This window comes from Marmota marmota, unplaced genomic scaffold (assembly GCF_001458135.2).
Source record: "Marmota marmota marmota unplaced genomic scaffold, marMar, whole genome shotgun sequence".
Lineage (NCBI taxonomy): Eukaryota > Metazoa > Chordata > Mammalia > Rodentia > Sciuridae > Marmota > Marmota marmota.
In genome coordinates this window covers 6,514,042-6,528,575 of record NW_025999999.1, presented here as the reverse complement: position 1 = coordinate 6,528,575, position 14,534 = coordinate 6,514,042, and the positions used below count along the sequence as shown (strand labels likewise).

General features: G+C 52.5%; 1 protein-coding gene across 7 annotated transcripts; it reads right to left on the bottom strand.

Moving 5' to 3' along the window:
- Nucleotides 1-420: 420 nt before the first annotated feature.
- On the bottom strand, nucleotides 421-14,149 carry Sema4g (semaphorin 4G). 7 transcript variants are annotated; one of them, XR_007349117.1, is made up of 18 exons: nucleotides 13,592-13,950; nucleotides 13,047-13,136; nucleotides 11,680-11,765; nucleotides 10,248-10,746; nucleotides 10,008-10,156; nucleotides 9,698-9,760; nucleotides 7,112-7,210; nucleotides 6,912-7,005; nucleotides 6,656-6,769; nucleotides 6,288-6,457; nucleotides 6,035-6,204; nucleotides 5,597-5,741; nucleotides 5,265-5,487; nucleotides 4,915-5,030; nucleotides 4,610-4,785; nucleotides 4,388-4,449; nucleotides 1,684-2,736; nucleotides 421-1,549 (listed from the first exon to the last, which is right to left on the bottom strand). XR_007349117.1 is itself a non-coding variant. In XM_048807172.1 (15 exons), the coding sequence occupies exons 2-15, from the start codon at nucleotides 10,369-10,371 to the stop codon at nucleotides 1,907-1,909; spliced, it is 2,535 nt and encodes an 844-aa protein (XP_048663129.1). In that variant the 5' UTR covers nucleotides 10,372-10,746; nucleotides 13,925-14,149; the 3' UTR covers nucleotides 421-1,906. The 7 variants fall into 7 exon arrangements, 1 of the variants encoding a protein (XP_048663129.1); XR_001504476.2 differs by lacking the exon at nucleotides 13,047-13,136 and having other exon boundaries at nucleotides 13,925-14,015; XR_007349118.1 differs by lacking the exon at nucleotides 11,680-11,765.
- Nucleotides 14,150-14,534: the final 385 nt, after the last annotated feature.

Below are 14,534 nucleotides of genomic sequence, written 5' to 3'. Positions count from 1 at the left end.
TATTTATTTTATTTAGTTATAGTTGGTACCAAGAATTGAACCCAGTGCCTCACACATGCTAGGCAAGCACTCTTCTGAGCTACAACCCCAACCCCAAAACAAAAAGGCAGGGAATCAGGCATGGTGACATGTACAAAAAGTAAAAAGTCGGAAAACCCTTGTGTGAATTCTTCAACTGCTGTGATTTTCTTGTTTGTCATGACCTTAAACCACAGTCAATGAATAATGTGAGCCTTAATAAAAGGGACTGTGTGCCCACCCAGTACAGCCATGATGGAAGCTAAGGATCTCAGTTTCCTTTGCAAATAGTTGTATGGAAAGCAAGGCCAAGCCTGGATGCAAGAACCACTGTAGCACTCTCTCCATAAGCTCAGAGCCTTACCCTGAGGACCAGGGCAAGTCAATCAGACTACTCAGAGATGTGGGGAAAAAAGATATTTATTAACCAGCATTGGGGGAGGAGCTGAGCCCAGGCTCCCCACTCTCACATGCCTATTCCACCCACCTGGGGATGAGTGGGGACATTCCTAAAGAACTGCAGCCGTTCTCACAATAAATACATTCATTGTGGGGTGGAGGTGGGAGAGGTTGGGTGAAGGGCAGTAAAAACCCGTGGGATTCCACGTTCTCAGCTACAAAAATAACAGTCATCCTCACCCAATGGGAATGGGGGAGCTCAGAATTGATTGTCCCATATGGGCCTGAAGACTTCAGAGGCCCCTGGACTCTGAAAGTGTCCCGGTGAGGTAGGACAGGGGTGGGAGCCAAGCATCCAAACTCCCAGCCTCTGCCCTTTGCATAGTTCCAAGAACGGGCTTAGTGTGCCAGGTGAGACATCAGTCCTCTTCTCGCCCTGCTGTGGCTGAGGGGGAGAAAATGCTTGGTTCCCAAAAGGGAAGCTGGCTCATTGAGTGCAGTGTTGGTCACCCGTCCTAGGGAAGGGTCGGCAAAGACAGCTAAATGGGAGGGGGATCTCCCTTTGAAATGTCCATGGACCAAACCTGACAGACACAGGTCCAAGGCAGCAAGGGGAGGCTCAGAGGTGCACGTGGGTGGAAATGTAAGCACATGTGATGTGGGTGTGTTACCACATATGCATAGGGAAAGGACATGCCTAGAGCTCTGTTGCTCTTCGGTGTGACCAAGGGGAGTGGGGAGGCAGACTCACAAGGGCTGCACAGGAAGGCAGAAGAGGGGAATGATGCAGTCTTACCTCCCAGGCTGGCCTGATCCCAAGCTCTTGCCAATGGCATCAACACATTGTGGGGGCGGGGAGGGGGGACTGGGGAAGATAACTAGACAGGGATGTGACAATTGGAAGGGTACCCCAAATCCAGAAGAAGAGATGAAACACAAGAATGTAGCAGGAGAGGGTAGGGTGGGGTGGGGCACTGCAGCCCAGCTGATGAACATTCTTCCATGAGCACATGTGAATGTATGCAGGGCTCAGGTGGCTAGCAGAGGTCTTATCTGGCTTCAGGATGATCTACCAAACAGGGCCATGCAGAGGGTGGTGACATTGAGGCCATCTGGATCTGCAGAGCCCTACCTGGGAGAAACGAAAGGTTGGGCAGATAATGGAAGCAGAGGATGGAGTAAGTACTCTCCTCCCAAGCATTTAGGTTAAGGGAATAGGAACTATGTCTGGATCAGCAGAGCACCTGGTCCCCAGGGAGCACCTACCTCTGAGGAGCACCGGTTGGCCTGGGCTGCTCACACATAGGTCTTGGAGACTGAGAAAGGGGCTTAGGCTGGGCCTGACTGGCCAGCCCTACAGAGACATCAAAAAGGTGGGAGAAGGGCATGGAGTAGGGGGTGTGAAGGAGAGTGGCTATGTTGGGGAGGCAGCAGCCCAGCCTGGGGCACACAGGCTGGCTTGGAAGAGAATTTGTTCCGGAGGCTGGGCTCAAACAGAGCTCTCATCTAGCTGTTCCACGAGCTGCGTATGCTTCCTCTTCTCCAAGATGCGGCTGAGTTCCTCAGCAAAGGAGCAGGGCCCTGCTGGCATTCCATTGTTGCTCTGCCTCAGGAGCACATAACTGTTGCCATTCATCCTCCGCAGCCGGCTGGGTAGTGCCACCAGCCCATTGGTCAGCTCAGTCGGTGGTGGTGGAGGTGGTGGGGGCGGTGGAGCTGGGGCACCCTCCCCAGGGATGATCTGGAGGCAGCTGCCCTCCAAGCCCCCAGCCCCCTCCCCATCATCACCCTCATCTTCCTCTCCAGGACATTGGCCTGAGACTGTCTGCAACTGCACAGCAGAGCCCCCTACCCGGCTAGCCCGACCCAGTGAGTATTTCCGTCTGTGTCCTCGTCTGCCTCCCCGAAGACAAGCAACATAGAGGAGGGAGGAGGCCAGGATGAGGCAGAGGCCACCAAGTGCAGCAATGGCTAGCACATAGAGCAGCCTCACGTCTGGTGCCAGCTGTGCCCCAGGCATGGCAGGGGCTTGTGGAGCTGGGGCAGGAGTGGCAGGCCGGACTGTGAGGCTGTAGGAAGCCAGCAGGGTACGGAGGTCATTCTCCTCTGCATAGCAGCTATAGTTTCCACTGTGCTCAGGCTGTGTGTCTGTCACTAGCAGCCCATCCACGCCCACACGGTAGCCATCCTGCCCATCACTTAGGCCTTTGCTCCCATTGAGTAGCCACAAAGCACGGGCCAGGTTGGATGGCTGGTCACAAGGCAGAAGGACATCATCACCCCGGAGCACAGAACGGGTCTTCAGTGGTGGTGGTGGCCCTGGGAAGGAGGGTGGAAAAGTCATTACCTACTCATCCCAGGAGGGCATTGGAAATGGCAGGAGTGGCAGGCCGGACTGTGAAGCTGTAGGAAGCCAGCAGAGTACGGAGGCCATTCTCCTCTGCATAGCAGCCATAGTTTCCACTGTGCTCAGGCTGTGTGTCTGTCACTAGCAGCCCATCCACGCCCATACGGTAGCCATCCTGGTGCCAGGATGAGACACTGGTACTAAGCATAGAGTCTAGAATCAGTGACAGCTTACCAAGCCCGTGTGCTTACACTCCCACATGGGTTCCCGTGACCCTTCTCAGGATGCAGGTGGTGCCTGGGCCCATTTGCCTTCTCTTCATGCTCCCATGCTCTCTTGTGATTTCAGTCTCTGCCATCTGCCAGTGACTCCTAATCTCTACCTCCTGCACAGACCTCTCTCTCCTGAGTGCCAGACTTGACTACCATATGCTAGGCATCTCCACATGAAATCTTTTGGGCACCTAACTAAGGCCAAAGCCTCACTTCCAAACTAAACCAGGTTCTTGCTTTGCATTGCTACCGCAATAAATGGTGCCACCAGCTGCTCAGTTTCCTTTGCCTGTCTTTCTTTCCCACCTTTATATCCAGCTCTCATCAGAATCTCTCTGATCTGTTCACTTCTCTCTTTCCACAACTGCCAAGCCATTCAGGTCCCCATAGAACCCATTCTCTAAGCAGTAGTTGGGTGATCTGAAAGAACCACAAATCTGATTCATGCCACTCCCCTGCCTACAACTCTTCAGAGTATCCTTTTGCTTTTCAGGTAAAGACCCAGATCCTCAGCATGGTATTGGACCACCTCTCCAGCTTCTTCTGATGCTCTAACATGTATAGCTCCCTCTACTTAGGTGTCATTGCCCTACCCCAGGACCTTCACCTACCTGGTTAATTTGTGGGAGACAGCACAGCATAATAATCTAAAGAACAAACTGAATCAGATGCTGGGGGTTAGGTTTAAATTCTGACCTTGCTGCTTAATAGCTGAGTACCTTTAAGCAGTTTACTTATATTTCTTGTGTCTGAGGGGTTGTCCCTGAAGAGGATAATAATGGCACTTCTGTCATAGGCACTGTGAGAATAAGTATACATAATGATATGTGTTTAGATCAGTGCCTGGCACATACTGAGTACTCAGTACATGTTAGCTATGATCATTCACATCTGTTCTTCCTTCACATGTCACTTCATCTTCCTTGGGGAAATATCCACTACCCTTCTGAACCTTGTCATAGTTATAATTATTAATAATTATCGTTGGTTATTTTTGTGATCATTTGAGTGCTTGCCCCACCACCACCACCACTTGGCTATAAGCTTCAGAAGTGACAAGACACTTGACACTTTCTTTTAATCCCATGCTGGAGATCCATCACAGGATCTCACACATATTGCTCTACTACTGAGCTACATCCCTAGCCTGACACTTGAACCTGTTTCCTTGTTTATAATTTATTTGAGCTATTGAGCTCTTATTCTGTGCCAGGCTGTGTGCTGGATCATCCTCACTGAAGGCACATAGATGCAGCCACTCATGCACAAACATGGCCATACAAGTGATGGTAAATGGCCAAGAGGACAGGCTCTGCAGCCAGACCCACACAGATCCAAGAGTGTCACTTACCTGTATCCCTGCTGCCTTCACAGCCTCTGTTTCCTCTCTCTATGTCCTGTATCACTGCTGTCCTGGGGACAGAAGGTCAGGGTTCATGAACAAGGCCAACTGGGCTTTAGTTTCCCCAGTGAAAGGGTTGATGGGGCTGTGAACCAATAACTAGCTCCCACTTCCCCTATGACTGAGGCCTTTCTCCTCCACTTGGGCCACATGCAACCCTCTCCACTTCACCTGCTACTCTGGGACCTGTTGGCTGTGGTGGTGGCTGCCATGCAGGCATGGATGCTGGGGTTCCAGCCACAGTAGGGGTCCCGTGCTAGGATGCAGTCATAGCAGGAACGGTAGCGGGAGCAGCTGGACAGTGGTAGCTGGATGACTCCACTAGGGGCCCCCACGTAGAGGCTATGCTGGAAGCCAGAGAGGAGAGCTGGTTGACAACATCCCCCACCCCATTTACAAAACACACACAGCCTTGCCCAGCCTCCCACTCCCCTTGTTTCAGCAAGGACTTTTTGGAGGTCAGAAATCAGAGGTACCTGCATTGGAGATATGACTAGATTGTCCACAGACTGGGGCTCCCTGAACACTTGTGTCTCTTCGATAATGTGCATCCCAGAGCCCAGGACAACGGCCTTGTGGATCCAGCCATCAGCTGCCGTGGAAAGGGATGAAAGTCAAACCCAAACAATGTGATCTTCCCTCAGCACCCCACAGGAGGCCTGATGGGAACAGCTCAGGAATCATGATGTGGGGAACAAGGATTCAGCAGTAGCAGTGGGAACTCAGTACACTGGGAACTCCCAATAGTCATGGCAGGAATGTCTGGGATGTTTAGAAACATTAATGATCAAAGCTAACAGGGACCAGGGATTTGGGTTAGAAGCACCTGTGCCCAGAAAGAGCAAGTCATAGATGGCTCCAGAAGGTGTGGTGACGGGTGTCCCTGTGAGGTGTGTGTAGCGCACGTTGCGTTTGAGCAGCAGGGGGCGTCCACGTGTGGGTACCACAGGCCGAGCCATCAGTGGGTGCAACTTCACAAAGTCCAGGACCAGGGATGGCAAGTCTTGGGATGAGTTGTAGCCTCGGCTACGCAATGAATCTGTGATGCACTGGGGTGGGGAATGGGGATGGTGAATCTCAGGACTCTTCCACCTGCCTTCCATAAGGCCAGACCCTCCTCTCCCTCCCAGGGCTCTGGCCCTATGTCTGGGAGCTCACCGAGCCAGGCCGGGGCTCAGGCACCCCACCCTCATAGCGGCCCCAGCGCCGGACACCATCCTGGTATTCCATGTAGGGCCCCGCGAAGACAGCCTGCACCTCAGCCAGGTCATAGCGGCAGATGGCTGAGGCCTCCAAGGTCTTCCTAGGAATGGGACGTATAGGGGAAGAGACTGAGTCACACTGAGTGTAGCCTTCCCCAACCCATGTTTAGCTAGCCTGGAGCTGCTGTTTCCTTGTCTAGACCTGACTATAGACACTCAGGGCCTGTTCCATGGGAGAGTGGCTGCTGTGGCCTCTGGCCCCAGGCTAGCTTGGTGCCTGATGTTCTCATTTTGCAGCCACTATTCTCCACAATGGACCTACCTTATCCTCACTGACCTCTGCTTCAGCCCAAGTTGTTCCCAGTCAATGCCTCCCCACTGTCCTGGCACTTACCACTGTGTGGTCAGTGTGAAAGTGGCATAGAAGTGTGTGCGGGCGGAGGTGTCAGCATCCAGGCTGCAGACCGCACGCAGCGTCTCATACTGTGGAATGTGACATATGAGACGAGCCTTGAGGAAGGATGTCCACTTCTTCTGCAGGATCTTCTTTCCTCCCAAATCTCCCTGGGGAGGTAGGGGGCAGAGGTTCAAGGACCAGGGTCAGAGATCAAGCCTCTACCCTATGCCCTGACTTCAGCCCTATGTACCTTGCACACACGGGCCACGCGGGCCACACGGTGGCTGCTGCGGCTCTGAGTGAAGCTGCTGGAGCCTTCCTCGGCAGCACGCTCCGTGAAGAAGTAGTAAACCTTGTCATCGTCACCCACTGCACTGGCCTTGCTCTCCCGTACCAGCACAGAGAACACAAATTCAGCATCTGTGGGTTGAGCAGTTAAGTGTCTTCTGAGACAAGCTGGGGACCTCTGCCCCACCCTATCCCTCCCTTGACAACGCACAGGAGTGGAATGAATAGGCTCACCTGGGGACTTGGGGATGGGATGGTCAGCTGCCCAAGGGAGTAAAAATGAAGAAATAGACCCCTACCCCCCTTCATCCTGTGCCTCATCCTCCTAACCATTGAGCCAGTGCATTGGTGCCTCCTCAGTTCTCAGAGAATGTGGGTGGCGGCTCCGGCGGATGTCAGGAATGCTCCGGAATTCATACCGTGTGGCTGTGTAGAGGCCTCCATCTGAGGCAGGGACATGCCAGGAATGAGACATGTCATATACATCAGGGCACACAACACACGTAGGTGGCAAGTCCTATTGACAAGATCCACTAAATGCCATCCTTGTGAATGAGGGGCTGGGCGGGGAGGAATGCCTGCTTACCAATGATGAGGCCTGTGAAGCCGCGGGCTGGGTCATAAGGACACTTCTCCTTCCCCTCCTCGAAGCTGGTTGGAAGGGTGAAGGCCTCAGCATCCTAGGGAATGAGGTACCAACAGTCAGTCACAGGACAGGCGTGGGCTGCAGCCCAAGGTTAGACCAGTCTAGGGTCAGCAGTCAGGGCTCGGGTCAGTCATACTCACAATGGCTGCACAGAGGGGCTGGAAGGCATGAGTCCCACATGCATAAAGGTGGGTGGCATTGAGCCGCTGTAGAAACCGGACATGGTTGAAACACTCGGTCTGTGGGATGAGGTAGTGGAGAAGTGTGAGTCCCCTGCTTAGCTAGAGGCCTCCTCCCTTAATCTATTTTAGAGTCTGTCTCTTTCCCCCACTCACAGGACAAACAGTTCTAAGATGCTCATGGGCCTTTGCATTGCCCAGATTACAAAATATTCCCTGGCACTCTCTGTCCTTAACCTACCAGTGACAAAGCTCTTGGATCACCTAACACCACAGCTTCTCCTGTGTCTCCTGGAGCTCCCTCCACCCCCAGTTCTGGAGCTTCCAGGGCTCCCACCACCCTGAGATGCTTTTCCCCCACTGAACTCCTTCTCAGGCATGTTCCTTGTCCAGGAGCTCCCACACCCTGCCTCTCTCTCTCCACCTGCCATCCCTTAGATACACCAAACTCACCTTGTCAGGAGGCAAACTCATCTCCTCCCTAACCTGCATCTTCCCTCCTAAACCTGCTCATCCAGTCTTTCCCACCTCATTCACTGCCTCCATCCTGTTCTCAAGGATGGAGCCAGGAGTCAGGAGTCATCTTCACTGCTTCTCACTCCCTCGCCCCCACATTCAGTCCCTCTTCATGATTCATTCTTTGTCCTAAATTGCTCTTGAACTTGGTCCAATTTACCTTATCACCACTGCCCAATTCAAATTACTACCATCATTTCTTTCTTGGACAACTTCAGCAGCCTCCTGACTATCCTCTGCAACTCTTTTTGTTCAGTGAATGAGGAATACTTGCATGTAGTATGAAATTTGAAAAGGTATAAGGGGATGTGTTGTAATCAGTCTCCCATTTATTGCTGTCTCCCAGGTAGTCTGTGACTGGGGACTGCTACTACCACTGTCCGGAGCTTCCTTCTAGAGATGTTCTACCAATCAACACACTCTTGCTCCTCTCCAACCCAATTCTCAAAGCGCATTTCACAAATGTAAACTAGATCATATCATTGCAGTGGCTCATCAGTGCCCTGAACAGAGTCCCTCAAGCCCCTGGCCCTACATCACTGGGCCCTGCCCCTTACCCCTGTCTCGGCCTCACTCACTCAATTCTAGCCACACTGGCCTACTCTGTCTTTCAAATGCCCTAAGCTACCACTCTCTTCACTTCTCTGCCTTGTTAATGATTCTTCCTCCTGTCTGTTGCCCAGGGTTTGAGTCTACACAGTCTTCTCTATCTCCTCCCACTCTCTCACCTGCTGTAGCCCCTGGCATCTGTCCCTTCGTTGTTAGCCTTCTCAGTCCTCTTTCCTCTGACCCATAGGATACTACTCCAGCCTCACCAATGCTTTTCCTGTCTCTAGATTCAGCCTATTTGAGTCTTTCTGGTGTCTGGGCCAGATAAACTTTCCTACAGTGAGCTTACCCTAAGATGTTTACATTTTAAAAGCCATCTCTGCTCTGTCCCAGGACACACACTGCTTTCAATTCTGGGGAGGAATTCTGTGGTCAAATAAGTTTGAAAAACCACAGGTAAAACCTATCTTAGAAACTTAAAGATATTGCTGTGCATTGTGGAACTGAACATGCAACACTTTCCAAACAAACTGGATCATTAAACCCCTCTTTTGAAAATTAATCTCCCTCAGCACAATGAGAAACAGTCTCAGAAGCCTTCCCACTCAAAGTGTTGTATGGGAACTACTGCCTCAGCGTCACCTGGGAGCTTGTCAGAACTATAGAATCCTAGGCCCTTTCCAGACCTACTGATTTAGCATCTGTATTTGTAATATACCCAGGTGAATCACATGTAGTTTGAGAGCCCTGAGATAAGGTATTAAATGTGAGGGTGCCCATTGTCATAGAATAAAATCCAAAGCCTCTGCTGGGCATTATGGCCTTCCATGACTAGGGTTCTACTTATCTCACTAACCCTGTTATCTACCCACACTGCACCAAGAGGCAGCCTTTTATAGAATCTCCTGGATTCTCCTCTTTAAATTCAGCTGTCCCAGCATCACCCCAGAATCAAGAGTCTCCAGGCCAGTGAAACTTGGGAATGTGTACTTTTAAAAAAGCTTTCCAGATAGATTCTGTTACATAGTTAGATGCAGGTCCCTTGCAAACACCATGTTCTTTAGCCAGATAGGGCTGGCATTTCCATAATGCCCCTCCATGGAATAGTGGGTACTAGAGCTAGTCCCCCACCAAAACCTCATTTCTGTCATCTGTAAAATGGGGAAATATTACTTCATAGTTATTTTAGAACTTGAGGAAGATAACAGCTAAGTGAGCACTTACTAGAGGTTACTTCTTATTATCATGATTATAATTTGGGAGTTCAGAGGGGATTAAGATGCCCTGATAGGACAAACTATAAGCCACCAGATGTTTGGATTAGAAGGGCTACACCCCAGGTCTGCCACTCCAGCAGCACTCAGTTTTTTTGTGGTTGAAAAGTTGACTGGGGAGTCTGTACCACCTCATCTGTGTCCCTATCAACCCCGGCATCCCCAACTGAGAAGGAAGGAGCTGGAGACAGGGCAGACCACCACATACCTGGTTGTTTTTCCCTTTTTGATGACATTTGCTTTGCATCTCTGGGGAGGCCTCCCACTGGATCTAGCAGGGGTAAAGGGAATGGATAGATGCATTGACAATACCCATTACCCAGAGGGTTCAAGGGAGCTGGAAAAACTGGGATGGGGTGAATAGTAGGAGGAACACTGGATGCAAGGGAGACCTGGGCTGGGAAGGGAAGTGCTGTCCAAGGGGCTATGGAAGTCTGGCAGGGTTCTGGGAAGCTGAGGTCCCTGTGAACAGGATAAGGCTATAGGCACTGAGGGTGGTCCAAGTTTCAGGGGCTGACCTCTTTGTGAGCCCCATCTCCTATGTCATGGGCACTGAGAGAGAACAGGGCGCCTCGAGCTCCCACCAGCAGCCTTGCAGAGGCCTCCTCCAACAGCAATGTTGAATAGTTCTGGGCTTGGCCCTTGAAGTGCCGGGTCCCGGAGAGCTCTAGGGAGAGCAGAGGCAGTGAGCCCAGTTTGGGGGCTGCCCCCTGCTCCCAGCCCTGGCTGCTGTGGCCTTTGAAGATTGAGGGTCTAACCTTCATAGGAAATGGTCATCCGTGGGGTGGCATCTAGTTCTCGGGAAGGTCGCCGCAAGGAGGGTCCAGGGACAGCTGTTGCTGTGAGGAGGCTCAGGAAGAGGGGCCAAAGCCTCCCCAACATCTTCTTGGGGAGGCCCAGACCAACAAGACCCCCAAGGGTAGCCAGGGCCAGTCACAGGAGGAGATGGGAAACACAGTCACAGGGGTCAAAGTCCAGGAAGGTCACATAGAAGGTCAGGGGACATGAGGCCTTGGGGTCAAGAAGTCATGGGGCCAGGGAGGATCCTGGAATGGGGGGGACATGGAGCCACAGGGTTGTGTGGCCATGGAATCTCAGCTATGGGGTCAGAGGGAAGGATGGATCACATGCCTTTCTGCATCAAATGCAAACTTCATGGTAATCGGAAGTTGCAGAGTCATAGAGAGTTCGTAGGTTACTGATGGGTCACCTTGCCCCTGATAGCAGGGCTATTCCTGGTTCTTTGAGGTCCGTTTTCTGAAGGAGGGGGGAGGAAAAACCAAAAGAGGATAAAAATCTCTTTGATCTGTGGGCAAGTGGAAGATTGTTGGCATTACCCAGTCTTCAGGGACACCAAAGGGTGGAGGTCCAGCTTCCATAGAACTCCTAGGACAGAATTGACTCATTCCTATTCATCTCTGTTCTGATGCAGGAGGCTAGGATGGGAACTTGACCTCTTTATCTGATCCTGGACTCCCTCCAACTCAAACCCCAAGTAACACCCCTTCTTTGGCCAGGTCAGAAGCTCTTCTAGGTCCGCTTTGAGGTGGAATTTGTGTTCTCAAAAGAGAATGCTTCTTCAACAATGGGCAGCTGCTGCCCCTGCTGCCTGTGGGGGTGCCTTATGCAGGAAGGCCTGAACAGAGATGTTTAATGGGCCTTTGTTAATTTTGTCCTGTTTTCCTTTTGTTTTTTTCTTTTCCTTGGCCTGAGAGCTCCCTCTGGAATTTCTCTTTAATTAGACACTTCTCCTCCTCAGCATTCTTCTCTGGGGGGTGCACATCTCTGCCCTGCCTATGCGAGTCTGTACTGCACCCTCTGGCTAGGCATCCACACGTGTCCCGACCTGCTAGCAGGCATTCCACAGGCACAAGGGGGTCAGAACCAGGTATGAGTATATGGGTATCCCTAGCTGCACAGGTATAACATCTGTGCAGGAGACTGTAGTGTGCAAGACCAGTTAATGGAGACACAAGCAATGTGGATAAGGTGGATGGTGAGATCTCTGAGTTCTTGGCCACCTTCCCTGGCACATCTTGGAGATTATTCCCGTACCTGGATCCTCCCTCAAGCCAACAATTGGGATTGGGGGACAGGCTTTCCCTGGCACCTTTTACAGGTCTCCTGATCTCTGAGGGGGGGTCCTTCATTTTCCCGGCCTGGGCTTGGTGTGGAGGTGGTTCAACTCACCTCATCTCATCAGATACCCAGAAGCAGGGTCAGAAGGTGCCACTGGCCTCTCCTCTTTCTTCCAGGTCAAATATTAACTATCTGGCCTTGAAGAGAGGGGAGGGATCAAGAGCTGGCTAGAGGATAACAGGAATTTGGAGGGTTTATTCAAGAGTTAAAGGTCAGCATGGGAGGGGAGAGTGAATATGAGAGGGAGAAGAGAGGGCCTGCAGATCACAGAAAGGGCACTAGTTCCTGATTTGGGGGCTGGGGCAACAGGAAGTTTCAGGCAAGCTTCTCATGTTCCACTCCTCACTGTGGAGGCACACCTGTTTACCTTTGGGGCCTCCTATTTGCTTAGCACAGAAGCAGGGAGCCCTATAGCCAGGAGGGATCAGTCCCTAGGATTGGGCAGAATGAACACACCCCAGGTTAAAGGAACCACTCAGAGTGCAGTACATGGCACATTTATACAGGTTTATCCTGAATCACATGGGTCCAAAGGAAGGTGATGTACATGCACAGGTGTGAGTATACATTCACAGGGAGGGCTATGAACACATGTATTCACAGGAGAGTCATTCACACACTCACACTCACAGGGAGGTTTGTGCACACTTATGTTTACATGGAGAGTCATGGCCATGTGTAGTGATACATTTCACATGTAAGGTTGCATTCATATGCCCATCCATTTTTTGGGGGGGTATACCAGGGATTGAACTCAGAGGCACTAGACCATTGAGCCACATCCCCAGCCCTATTTTGCACTTTATTTAGAGACAGGGTTCACTGAGTTGCTTAGCACCTCGCTTTTGCTGAGGCTGGCTTTGAACTTGTGATCCTCCTGCCTCAGCCTCCTGAGCTGCTGGGATTACAGGCATGCACCACTGCACCCAGCGGATGATCAGGGTTCTAAACCTACATATGTGGGCTTATATAAAGGGCTGTATACCTATTCAACAGGAGAGTCCTGTATAGGTATACACAGGTGTGTAGGGACATGCACACAAACCCATTGATTACATGCACACAAACCCACTGAGTCAGGCATACTAATGTTCACAGAAGGGCCAGCTACATGTTGTGTTCACACAATACTCAAACACAATTACAACCATGTAGGGACAAGCACACATGCATACAGGGGTCTGATTCTTGCTGCAGGCTTGGTGGCTAACAGTGTTCACTGGGGTGAGGTGCAGAGCAGGACTGTAGGTAGCTTCCTTTCCCAAAGTCCCAATTCAAAGGCCAGATTCCAAGTGTGTATTGTGGTTCTGTGTGGGGATGGGGGACATGGGGATGTTGAGGGGAGGCTTCTGGGCTTCTGACCTGGAATGAGTGCATAGGTCAAGGCTACTCTGCAAGGGAGGGAGGAGGTAACTAACCCAGTCAGGAGGAGGTCCTTAGTTTTATCAAAGAGGGATGGAATGAAGTGCAAAACATAGCAGTCTTCCATCTCCATGCATACTGCAGTTCTAGATTTGGGGAATTAAGGATAGAAGTAAGTGGGAGCTCATAGCCCCCACTTAACCTGCTGGGAGGGATGACAGGCGGGGCTAACCAGACTAGGCAGAGCATTCATACCCCCTCCCCCAGTGGCTAAGCGGGTTCAAGGTCTCCAGTTCACACCCCACACTTCACCCTGAGTTCTACAGTTCAGGATGCCGGTCCCCTGAACTCCGATCACCTTCTCACTATTAGGTACTAAGGTGGAGAGGACTGGGGAAGGATGCCCCCCGCCCCCAACAGGATCAATGGAGGATCAGCCGGCTCTCGACCTTCATCCCAGATGTCCACCTGCCTGTAGGCGGTATCTCCCTCTGCCCAGTAGGATGGCGGTCTCTCCTGGCTAGAGAGAGCCCCTCCCTTGCCACCCCCTCCCTCCACCATTCTGGACAGTCCGTGGTTCTCTCCTTTCGACAGATCTAACCTCAGTCTCTACTGCTGCAGCTCGAGGACAAGCTCTCCTTCGATCGCGCTGGACGCCGAGAGACGTGACCCAGATCCAGAGGAACACTGTTCACCACGCGGGTCCCCGCCCCGCTCCGGTCCCAGACTCCGCGGCGGCCGGTCTGCGCCCTGCGCGACCTGAGGCCTGGCCAGTGCCCCTCTAAAGCCTTTATGCAGGACTGGGGGTCTTGGCAGTGAGAAAGGCCTGGCCCAGTTCATAGGGTGGAGTAGACGTGGGGAAGGCTTTGCCCGGCTCCCGACCCCCAGCCCGGGCCTGGCCCAGTCGGCTGCCCGCACTCTCCGCCTTCCTCACCTTTGCGCGTTGGGATCCGGGGCCACAGAGACAGCGACGCGCGGTTCGGCGGCCCCACAGCACCAGCTGCCGGAGGAAGGGGCCGCGGCCAAAGGCGGGGCGGGGGTGGAGGCGGAGCCGGGGGTGGGGCGGGGGCCTGGAGGCGGGCCCACGGGCGGGGTGCGGGGAAGGCCGCTCTCTTCTTTCGCGCCCCCCACCCTAGCACAATGGAGATGGCTTGAAGGTAAGGCTCACAAACAACCTTAGGGCATCTGGCGTCCCAGCTCTTCTAGGCCAAGCGACCTGGGTACCGCCCCCTACTGGGGGGTCTTGCCCAACCCGTTCGCCCTCCACAGGTTTGGCGCCCGCCCTCCCATTCCCTTTAACCCTAGGATCTCTCCCATTTGTCTACTGCAGGTGACCAGGAAATTTTGTCCTTTGAGGTTTTCCCTCTCCGAGAGCCCTCTGGTCTGTTTCTAACTTCGACCTCACTTCTTGGGTTCTGTCCCACCCCGCCGCGTGTCCCGGCTCTCAGTTTAGGGTACAATAACAGGGTGGGTGTGGGGTGGGGGTTGGGGCTACAGTAGGTGGGGACCAGGCATCCGGGCAGCTCTGAACAAAAGGGCCTCCC

Excerpts from the sequence above, each read along its gene's own strand:
- Sema4g (XM_048807172.1), bottom strand. The coding sequence starts at position 10,371 with ATGTTGGGGAGGCTTTGGCCCCTCTTCCTGAGCCTCCTCACAGCAACA. Across the intron at positions 7,211-9,697 it reads AAAAAGGGAAAAACAACCAG|ACCGAGTGTTTCAACCATGT; the intron begins GTATGTGGTGGT and ends CTCATCCCACAG. Across the intron at positions 7,006-7,111 it reads AGCCCCTCTGTGCAGCCATT|GATGCTGAGGCCTTCACCCT; the intron begins GTGAGTATGACT and ends CTCATTCCCTAG.